Source organism: Hyperoodon ampullatus (genome assembly GCF_949752795.1).
Source record: "Hyperoodon ampullatus genome assembly, chromosome: 7".
NCBI classification, from domain to species: Eukaryota; Metazoa; Chordata; class Mammalia; order Artiodactyla; family Ziphiidae; genus Hyperoodon; species Hyperoodon ampullatus.
The window spans coordinates 82427279-82438911 of record NC_136920.1 but is presented as its reverse complement, the minus strand read 5'-3'; the positions used below and the strand labels follow the sequence as shown (position 1 = coordinate 82438911).

The 11633-nt window shown below is 53.2% G+C and overlaps 1 protein-coding gene across 2 annotated transcripts in view; it reads right to left on the bottom strand.

Moving 5' to 3' along the window:
• Positions 1-4051: 4051 nt before the first annotated feature.
• Positions 4052-11633, bottom strand: part of IGSF9B (immunoglobulin superfamily member 9B) — a gene marked incomplete at both ends in the record, with an annotated part of 41480 nt that continues 33898 nt past the window's right edge. For both annotated transcript variants that reach the window (XM_079708009.1, XM_079708010.1), the window contains 2 exons: positions 4052-4260; positions 7185-7306. In XM_079708009.1, coding sequence (XP_079564135.1) covers positions 4052-4260; positions 7185-7306 — 331 coding nt within the window. The remainder of the gene's footprint in view (positions 4261-7184; positions 7307-11633) is intronic.

Genomic DNA, 11633 nt, shown 5'->3' with positions numbered 1-11633 from the left:
ATCGCCCCCCCGCCCAAAGGTCTTCACTGCCTCCACCCCCAGCCCACCCCACCGTGCCAGGGCAGCCTCTCCTCTTTCTCTTCCTGGGGCCACGCCCAACCTGTACACGGCACCCTGAATAGTAACTGAGTTACCATGTGCCAGAAAGAAAGGTAGGCTTGATGTCCCTGGCTTTGGTCTTACTGTCACATCCATCCCCGCCTCCCCCTCCGGGGCCGACCTGGCTGTCTACTCCTCTTCCGGCCTTACACACGGCAGAAAGCCGACCTCCTCTCCACACTCCAGCTCTCTAACGCCCTTCCCAAAACACTCCTGGGTCCCCTCCTCAAAGCAACAATGCAGCCCCACGGGGCTCCAAGCCTCCAGCCTCCCTTTATTTTGAAGATAGAAAGGCAGAACTGAGCCATGGATGCCCGCTTCCCAGAGGCGGTGGGGGATGAACTCAGGGGAGCCCCCAGGCACCTGCCTACCTCTACCTTCCTGCTGTTGCACAACAATCCCTGTGATGCCCCCCCCCCCCAAAAGCTCTGTCACATGCAAGCAAAGCAAGCCTCGGATTAACCATGAGCTTTTCTTTCCCTATGTTTCTCTACATAGTAATAAAGTGTACTTTATGTACAGTTGCTCCCCCCAGCCCACCCCAATCCCCCAGAAGGCTTTTTCTAACAAAATTGGAAGAAACAGCTCCAGCTATGCACACCTTGGCCCCGAATTCTAATCCTGGCCAGTGACAAAGTCGCCCTGATGCTCTGTGAAGTCTGTTTCCTCCCTGAAGCTATCTTGTCAACCTTTAAAAAAAAAACAAAAAACCCTAGTCAGGAAATTTCACCTGTGAATCCTACCAGGTTTCCTCTGCATGAAAAGGGCAAAGGAAAACAGCTGACATCAGTTTAACCCCAAATATTTTAGATCTCAAATCAAAAATAAAGACAGAGTATTGAAAAATATTGACTCCAATCCACCCCTGCTTGAGACACACCCCTGCACACGATCATGGGACATGGGCTCCTCCTCAAAGGGGGCGCAGACCCTGCCCGCCCTGTGGGATGAAGCATCCTTCCCCTGGAGAAAGCGGAGTCTCAGAGGGCCTCTCAGACCTGTGTCTCTGAGGAAAGCTGAGGGAGACAGGCTGGGAGCTCACAAAGTTGACCACCGCGTGCTGGGCGGGGTCCACACTCAACCCCACCTGGTTAGCCAGCAAATCAAGAAACAGGAAACCCACTTTCCTTAGGACAGAGTGCAAGGGACATCTGGTCCTTAGAAATGGCTGCACCCCACCATGCAGACATTCACAAGCACACCCTCTCGCACATGCTCACACTCAGCACTTCAGTGTGTGCCTGTGCCATCCCTGTCTCCATCTCACGGACAGAGGGAACTGTATTCTGCCAGTTTCCATCGCAATCCTTACAGGAAGTACTGAACCAGCTCCCCAAGGTGCAGGAAGGCTGCCAGTCTCCATGCACACTGTCACAAGAAGGAAGCCCTCTTGGGAGAAGAAATGAGTCCGAAGCTGTTGAGAGATAGGTCGGCCTTATGTCCTTCCCCAGCTTTGGGGACACCCAGCACAGCTGCCACCCAGTGGCCAGCAAAAAGCACAGTTCCAACCATTTGGTCTTATCTGCTGAGGTACAGGGCACAGCCAGAGGAAGGAAGGAAGAAGTCAGCACCTTTGTCACCACTGGGGATGGCTCACGGGCGGGGCCCTGTATGCCACCGTAAAGCAGCAGAGCCTTCCCCCGTCTCCTCTTCTGTTGTAACCTCGGGGCCTACAGTCCCAGCACGGGGCTCAGAAAGGGTGGCCTAGGTCACCCTGAAGACACACAGCCCTGACGTCCCACGTACAGTCCAGCAGGATCTGCTCTGCTCGAGAAACAGCCACCATGAGAGTGCGGACAAAGGCCACAACCGACCCCAGGGCCCAGAGGAGGTGCCCATGCATCCCCTGTGGGGCACGGTGGCAGAGGTAGTGCTGCCTCAGGAAAGAAGCAGAGTCGCTGCTTCACTGGAGCTGCCGCCCGGAGGGTGGCTTGGACTTGGACTTGGTGCCCAGCGAAGTGCATTGGCCAGAAGGTGCAGGTTCTACCCGGGGGCTGGGCAGTGGACACGGCGAGGCCACAAATGCTGCCCCTGCCACTTCTTTCTCCACAATGTGTCACATTTGGAAAGAAACTGTGGTTTTTGTGACTTCTGAGGCAGAGCCTCAAGGGTGGAATTGGTCCCCACTCGCTGGGCAAGAGAAGGAAGCACGAGGCGGGTCTGCGTGGCAGCGGATTCACCCCTAGGATGGAAGCTCCCAGGGATGTGCAGCTGCCCGCTCTCAGGCCGCCTCGCCTGGGTCACCGCGCTGAGAGCCACAGAAGTCTCCAGTGCTTTGACTGGGCCAACATCCAAGCAGGTATCTGGGGACAAAGGATGTCCCCAAACCCACCAAGACAGCAGCACCAAGAAGGAAGTACTTGGCGGAACCTGACAGCCCCCTCGGTTCTCGGGTGGCCAGAAGAGCAGGCTCCTGCACGAGAGGAGGAGAAAGAGGCCAGACGCACCCCACCCACACTCAGGCCTTCTGCCTGTCGAGGGCAGCGCCGTTACCTTACTGGAAGAGAGAGATACATCCGTAGTCGCTGTAAGACAACCTCGCAGAAGCTTCTGGGTGCTAAGAGTCTGAGTTAGGACAAGAATTCGGCAGGGAGAGGATGGAGCCTGGCTCCTGCCTCCCACCCCTTCCAGCTTCACTCCCAGGCCTCAGCCAGTTCTATATAAACAGACCTGGGGGAATAGGGGGCCTGAACACCGCCAGAACCCAGAATCTGAGGCCCCCCAGCTTTATCTGATCCCATCCTGTGGGAGCTCAGGTCTGTGGTGGGCTGCACGTGGGAAGCGTGGAGAGGAGCGCGGGCGGGCTCCCCACACGTGGCAATTAATCAATCTGGGGAATTAGCTCCCACAAAAGGAAAGGAGGAATCCAATCAGGGCCTTGGAACAGCGCTCCAGAGGGTGCGGAGCCAGGCTGGGATATAAATAGAGCCGCGGCGCCTGGTGCTCGGCACAGATGGCTCCAGAGTGGGAGGCCCTCGGCCACAGGGCTCCAGGCCTGGCTGGACCAAGGGGCTGACGATGAGCTTGAATCTGAGCAAAGGGCCCCCTCCCAGCCCTGCTGCTAAGCAGCTTCTACTTCTGAGCCAAACCATGAAACGAAGAGAGAAGCCTGTCTGGCCGTTCACCAGCCACCCTTCTTCACCCAGAACCAAGAAATAAAGGCTGTGTTTAGTCCTGTGGTAACTCACTGCTGAACCCCCCAAAGCAGGCAGCAGGAACCATGGCAAGCCCCTACTTCCACTCTGAATGGGAGAAGGTCAAGACAAACGGGGAATTCAGCTGAGAAGGCATGAATCCCATTTCAGAAGGACTCATTCCAGAGATATAGACACCAGGGCCCCCGCCAGCCCCTCACAAAGCCCACATGCCAGCTGCCCTCTCCCTCCTCCTTCCATTGACCACAGAAGTAAACAGCATTTGCTTCCACGTACATATAAATACATAAAGAAACCCACAAACTACACACATACGCATTTGCATCTATATCTATATATATGTAGAGTCTGGAAGATGGCAGGAAGTCCAGCCCTCTTTCAGGACTTGAGAAACTGAACAGAAGCAGATAGCAGTGAGAGCCATTGCTTCCTCTTTTGCACTCCAGAGATATTTGAGGAGGTGGGAAAAATCCATCCAGTGAAGAGGGGAAGGCGGGGAAGGAGGCATCTCTCTCCCCGTCCCCAGTTCACTTCCCAAGCTCTACACACAGCCACAGCGGCCAGTCTGCCCTCAGCCCCCTCTGCTGGACATGAGGCCAGCAGGTCAGGATGCAGAGGAGACACCCACTCAGGCCAGAGGGAGAACAAGCAGAACCAGGGTCTGAGAAGCCCTGGAAACTAACAGCCAGGCCACCCCTCCACTGGCAGGATAGGATGATGCCCCGCACACCCATCGCCCGTGCCCACCCTTGCCCCTCGGCCAGCATCCTCGCCCAGGGGACACTTAAGTTGTGGCATCACAGCAAAGTGGCGTGGCCAGGGTCATCATGCTCCACGCTGCTGAGAATTGCCGTCTGGTCTTCCGGAAGCTGGCGGTGGCACAAGTCTGAGAGTCGGGCAAAGGGGTCGGGCCGGGAATGTCTCTTCTTCCTCCGGAGGCAGACAGCTTCGTCGGGCCACAGGACCTGAGAGTTTGGAAGGTTCTGAGCCTGGGAGGCAGAACCATCTGGGGAGGAGCAAGTGTACACACACAGGAAAAGAGAAGACAGTGGTGAAAGGGAGAAGGCAGCCTCACACACCCAGCCGTCCTCTGCAGGGCATGGTGCCCGGCCTCTAGTGTCACACGCCGGAATCACCCAAGTGCAGAATGTGCAGCAGAGAAACCATGAAGGGCCAGCGCCCGGGGCCACCCCAAGTGCTGTCCTAGTGAGAGCCAGGAAGCAGCACGGCTGTGGCTGTACTTCCTGCAGATTCACAGATCTAGTCAAGCAACATCTCTTTTACATCTTGTGTTTAATATTGAATATATTCAGTACCTTTTATCTAATATTTCTTCTATTTATCGATATTAAAGAAATATTCATGTCCCTTTTAGTGCCTCCTGGGTACCAGGCATCATTCTAGGTACTGGGGTTGGGACTCAGCACACTTTTCCCCCCACCGTCCCCCTCCAGGCAGTGACGGACGTCACACAGATTTTATCCATACGCATTAGAGTCAGGTCTGGCCCACCCTGGACTGCCAGGGCCACCCTCTGCCTTATGGTCCTTCTGGGGACACAGAGGTAAAGCCCTTGCATTCTAGAAGATAATACTTCCATGTGGCAATGGGGAGGAAGAGACAAACTATAAAGACTTAAAAACTACAGATATAAAACTGTCAGATACTGCAAGTGCTACCAAGAAAGATAAAATAGGATCACTAGATGGCAAATGAACGAGGCACTGCTTCTACTCTGAAGGAGTAACGCCAAGGCGAGTCTTGAATTAGGAACTTTGAACAGACCTGGGGGAGAAGAGTTCCCACAGTGTGAAAGCCCCAGGCTGAGAGCAAACGTGACCTGTTGACCGAAGGCAGGCCATCACGGTAACTCAGAGCAAGCAGAGTCGGTGAGGCAGGCAGAAGTCTGTTCTGATCGCAGGGGGAAGCTTCTGGAGGGTTTTAGTCAGAAGTGTGTGTGTACGTGTGCATGCGGGTATGTGTGTGCACACTCCCGTGACTTTCTAAAAATCACTCTGGTCGCTGTGTGTTGAATACACTGCAGGAGCCAGGACGGAGGCAGGAGGGCCAGAGAGGAGGCTGCTGCTCTGGGCAAGGTGAGAGATGGGAATGACTCGTAATTTAGCTTTAGCATTTGAGACAGAAAAAAGTGGTCAGATTCAGGATGTGTTTTAAAAGTTAAGTCAACAGACCTTACCAGATGGACTGGATGTAAGACGTGAAAGGAAGAGGGTCAAGGATGAAGTACCCTGAGCAACTGGGCAGGTAGGAGTGCCTTTTATGAAACTGGGAAAGAACCGAGGAGAAGCACATCTGGATAATCAGTAACTCTATTTTGGACACGGTAAAGGCTTACAGGCCATCCAGCTGCATGTGGAGCAGGCACCTGAACATATGAGACTTGAGCTCATGGACAAGATCTGGGCTAAAGACGGGGGGGCATTTGCGAGTTGTGAACATATGACAGGGAACAGGACCACTGCAAGCAGAACAACAGAGAATACAGGCACCTCGTGGGAATTTTTGCAAAACAAAAAAAACCAGAATAGATAAATGATAGGTAGGTAGGTAGGTATGTAGATGGGTCTTAACCTGAAATGGGCTTAAATGGGTTGAAAATTCAGCTTTGGGCTCTAATTTCTCTCTCAAAACCTAAAAAATTCATTTTCTTTCTCTCCACCTCAGTATTCCAACCTATAAACTAACAAGATAATAGTACCACCTGAAGGCTAAGTGAGAACTAAGTGCTCACTGCCTCCCAAAGATTCAAGGGCCTCTGTGTATCACTCTTCCATAACCCAGCCTCTGCAGAAAGTTGCACTCTGGTAGATAAGAAAGACTGGCAAGGAAGCTGTGCAGTGGTCTTCTTGGACGGCCTGTCACAGCACTTCTAAAACCACTGGTAAAAAGAGAGCACGTGATAAATATTAAGGAATTTTCTAAGTCTGAAAAAGGGCTGAATTATTTTTGCACTATATTAGAAGTTACCTATCGCTGCTGGATAAACATCACACATTTCAGTAGTGGTGTCCTTTTCATGAAATACGGCAATTTCACTCTATCTCATGGAGAAAAGTCTGGCCAGCCCGCAGAGGCTGAGTCCATGCCACAGTGACCCCTTAACACTGAGTAGGACCCCAGAATTTCATGTCCAACCAGAGGCCTGAAATGATAAAGAGGAAATATTTAAGGAGATAGGGATATGTCCAAGGCATACAACAGAATGAGAAAGAAAAGTACTATTTATGTTGTTAAAAAATACAGGGGACTTCCCTGGTGGCGCAGTAGTTGAGAACCCGCCTGCCAATGCAGGGGACATGGGTTCGATCCCTGGTCCGGGAAGATCCCACGTGCCGTGGAGCAACTAAGCCTGTTCTCCACAACTACTGAGCCTGCGCTCTAGAGCCCGGGAGCCACAACTACTAAGCCCGTGCGCCACAACTATTGAAGTCCGCACGCCTACAGCCCGTGCTCCACAACGAGAAGCCACCGCAATGAGAAGCCCACACACTGCAACGAAGAGTAGCCCCCGCTTGCCGCAACTAGAGAAAGCCTGCGCACAGCAACAAAGACCCAACGCAGCCAAAAAAAAAAAAAAAAAAAATACACTAAAACAATGCCATGTATTTTCTAAAGGCGTATGCACAGAAGGGTTCTGAACACACATACCCCCAAGAAGGATGGTTCCCAGGTTGGATGAAACAGAACTGGGAGGATGATCTGGGACTTTTAACCTTACTTTTCTCATTTTTTGATATGAAAATTCTATTTGTGTATTACTTGACAATTAGTATTAAAGAGAAGCAAAGAACGAGATAAGCTGGAGGAGTCGATTGTGCAGAGAACCCAGGGCTGGGATCCTGAGCCAGACAAGCCCGTAGTGGCAGGTCAGAGTGGGAAGAGAGGAGCAGAGTGCTTCTCGACATTTACCGGATCGTTTCTTTGACTTCGAGGAGCCCTTGGATGACTTTTTGGGCTTCTTTATCCGTTGGTATTTCAGAGCCTCCAGCCTCTCAGGTACAGCAGCATTCCCAGGAGCAGGTGGATGTGTCCTGGAAGGGACAATTGGAGAGGCACAGGTCAGCTCCCGGACGAGAGAGCTTTGGAAGAGGAGCTGGAAGAAAGCCAAGTAGCTGACCCAGAGGAGACAGAGCCCAGCTCTACGGAGTCCCAGGTGCCCATGACGGCTCCGTGACACCTGCCTTCCTGCTGCTCCTGGAAGAGAGAACCCCAGTGGAGAGCTCCAGCAGTGGGAGGCCTGCTACACGTGGACACCGATCTGTAGAGCCATCAGATGACCTAGGAAAGGGTGAGACAGGCTTTAATGGCGAACCCATCACATGGCACTCAAGCTGGGGCAAGGAAGTTGGAGAAGGAAACAGCTTTGATGTCTGAAGTTTATGGATCATCACAGTCAAGACCTTGAAATGAAAAGTAAAGGGGCAGATTAAAGGAGGGGAAGAACAACCCCACCCCACTGACTGTCCTCCTCCGGGAATGACAGGGCCGGGCCAGATGGGAACCCAATGCCCAGTGACATCATCCCCTCCATCGCCAAGATTCAGGCAGAACCCCGGCAGCCAACAGCAACTAACAGTTGTCGTCCACCAACATTTCAGCAGCAGACTGGGCTCAGACTTCATCAGTCATGTGAGAGAACAGAAGAGGATGGGAGTAGATTGTGACAGTGAGAGTGTCCAAATCAGGCAGGCTTGCAAAGCCCTTGACATCCGCAGCAGGTATCCAGTGGATCCATATTTTAAGATTCGACAGAAAAACCAAGGTTATGGGAGAGGAGACCACCTACGTCAGCGTCTCTTTCTGCCCCGGTTGTCCAGTGGGTGTAGCCATTTGCCTAACAGAGCAACTGCGTGGTTAGGACAAAGGCAACAACTTAACTGGAGCCTGTGCTGCCCAGGTGACAAAGGGGCCCAAAGAGAGCTGAGAGGATGGACTGTCTGTGACAGTCTGCGCTTACTGGAGAGAACTGCTCAAGGGTCATAAAAGAAGAAAATCTAGAAGACGTGGATCAATGCCATTTCTTCTCAAAGTAAGCCAAACTTGGACCCTGAGGAGTAAGGGGGGAAGAGGGAGACAGGTCGCTCTTTCTTTCCCTCCAGTGCTGGCATCAGCACGCCATCAGGGAAGCAGGGACACTCCAGGACCCTGGTGAATGGGGGCGAGTCACTCTCCCTCCATCCCCACACCTCCCTCTTCCATCTCCCTCACAATCAGTGGTGGGTAAATTCTGACAGGAAGGAGTAGACAGCCAAACCTGTGAGGGGAAAAAAAGTCCCCAGTGGTGAACAAGCAATCTAAGGTTTAAAAAAAAAGAGGGGTGGGAAGACTACAGCCGCATCCCCCCAACATCAGATATCTCTGCAGGGACAAGAAAGAAAAACATACAGACTAATTGTAAATAAGCCTCTGGTTCCTGGGGTTTCTTGCACTAACTGACAGTGAAGCAACCTGCATCTTCTTTGATGGATGCCATCATTCCATCGTCCTTTAGTACATAAAGCATATGGAGAAGCTCCTCCCAAGTTCAGGTCAGAGACGTATTAATTTTCAACAGCCCCCTAAGAGCACAGAACTAAGAACCCAGCTACATGCACACACGGTCTCAGAGAGAAGGAGTTCAGCTCACCACTGGAGGTCGGGTCTTCACCCCGAAGACCTGACTGCCAACTCCCCCTTCCTTCCTCTTTCACAAACCCCACAGCCTACCCATGGAGACCCTGCACAGCAGCAGTTGGAAGGAAACTTGGGAGGCAGACAAAGGTTGGAGATGGCCAGGGCACGAGGGAGCATGACTTCCCAGAGCTGATGCAACGTCCTCACCCCCCACTCATCCTGGACTAAGGCTTCTTCGTGCTGCCTAAAAGGAAAAAGACATGAATCCACAGCTCAGTTCATCTGCCTCCCGGTCCTGGCCAGGGTCTTCCAAAAGGCCATACAGATGAATGGTGTACAGTCTGAGGAGGAGCATGACAAGCAAGTGGACCCAGGGTCCAGTAAGCAAACAACACAATTCAGGGTGATCCTCTGGGCATGAGAGAAATGGGTACAGGGTGCCCCCGAAAACTCCTAGGGATTCTCCAAGCCAGCTGAAACTTCCAGGGCCAAATTATTCTTACAAGCAACAAATTACTACTATTACCACTTGTATCATATGGCATTTACTTACCACTTACACGCCAGGCGCTGCTCTATGTTCCCTGCAATAATTTTCTTTAACCCTTACAACATCCCTAAGAGGCAAATACTGTACTGACCCCACTTTTCAGATGGAGAAACTGAAGTTAGAGAGGTTAAGCAGGCTGTCTTATAATCCAGTTATCATGGGATAAAAGCCAGGACTCTCAACATCAGATAAACTGCGTGTCCAACTTCTTCCTAAGGGAAACAGGTGCAGAAGCTACATGGAAGGGAAACACTGCTTTCGCGTGCACCTGAGCAATCAGCCTGCCCTGCACGCGCTCGCTGCCACAGTCGCTGACATTCTCTGCTTCGGTGGCAGAGCCAGAGAAGACAGACCAGGGAGGGGAAAAGCTGGCTGAAGTGATGCCCTCAGGCAATGATTCCGGAGCAGCAACAATCCACTGAGTGGGGGAAGCCAATTTTCCCTTGTGAAGCAGCCAAGCTCCAGCTCTTCCAAGACACCTGCTGTCCGCCTGTTTTCGCATTTGGCTTGGTGCTCAGGCTCAGATGCACGACAGGAGAAGGCTCCCCAAGGCACTGGAACACTCTCCCGGTACAGGAGGCAAAAAATAAAAGCAAGGGTCTGGAAGGACGGGAGGTACAGGGGAGGGGGCAAAATGGGTCTTTATATTCAACTAATTATGTAGAAAAGTCACATGAAATGTGTCCCAGCAGACTGGAATCAAACCACCTCCCTTCTCTGGGAAGGGGGAAGGGGAACCATGTCCCCTGTCAACGCCAAGCCCCCCAGGGGACTTTCAGGTAATGGACTTCTGACGCCGATGACGTTCAGACAGTAGGAGGCTGGGGGAAGCAGCTCCATCCCATCCCTGGAACAAGGGCAGCAAGGTAGTCCAGGGCTGACCAGTGGGGTGCCCTCCAGGGAGGTGAGGCCGGAGTTCTCTTTCCAGTCGGCCCCAGTTCTTCCAGAACACACAAGAATTCAGCAAACGTGGACCCTATCCCCCAGAAAGTACGAGCATTACTGGAAGGTGAAGGCCTGAAATTAAAGTCCAGGGGCTTCTCTGGAGCATGTTCCCCATGAACCCCAGTTCTCTGTCCCACAGGTGTTTCTTTGTGGTTCACACCTACCAAAGACAGCCTGAAATTGACCTTAACACTCTCTTTTTCTCTCTCTCACCTGTTATAAAATCCATACAAAATCCAAACCACAACCAGATAGCCCCAGAGGCCTTAGTGCGTATCTCTATGCTCACCCACAGCAGTGGAAGAAAGACACAGCCAGGTTCAAAAAGGCAAACCACAGGGCAGGACAGTCGAAATCCTCCGGACTTTTCCTGCCCTCCTGCCCCAAGAGCTGGCTGTTACCCCAGCGGCTGCCGTGCCCGGTGACAGGCAGAGCAGTGATGAAGGAGCACTTCCTTCCTCTCCTGAGCGGACGTTCTGATGTCTGACTACAGGACTGGGGTGGAGACCGAGGACACCCACTCACATCCACGGTGTAGCCAGGACATGGGTGAACCCACCCTCTGTCACAGCACAGCCAACCAGGAGTCCAGAGATCAGTGCCCACCACTGCGCCCACAGACAGCCCCCCGCTGGTGGGCCAAGTGTGTGGCCTCCGAACTCGGGAGAGGCTTTTACCAATGGGACCTCCTTCCCAAGGTTCACCCAGTACAAGGGGCCCCAGCACGCTCCCAACCCACCTGCCTCGTGGAGGCCAAGGTCAGTATGAACAGGAAAGGGGATCAGAGGGGATGCAAGAACAGGGCCGCTACTGGTGTCAGACAGGGAACTGAGAGCCCCATCCACGAAGGGACAGGTAGAGAAGGGAGCTGGGAGGAGGAGGAAAGGGGAGAGGAGGCGGGGCGGGGAGTGCGGGAGCAGAACAGGGGAGAGCGAAGGAAGTGGGAACAGAGCAAGGACACACGTGGACGAGACGAGTCACACCACCTCCAACGAGACCCAGAGGGGACACATGCAAAGGCAGTGTGAGGGTGGCGCCCGAGGAGGAGCCTGGCTCCTGCAAGGGCCCAGCAGCCTCCACCCAGAGCTCTCGGCAGGCAGCACGGTGAGGGCCAGACTCCCCAAGGCTGGAGCTGGCCGGGCCGGGCGGAAACCACCCCGCATCGCGCCCCTGGTTTCTGGGTTTTACCACAGCAGTGAGAGGGCACTCAGCCCCCGGGTCTGGCAGGTGGGGACACCGGGGAGGCGGTC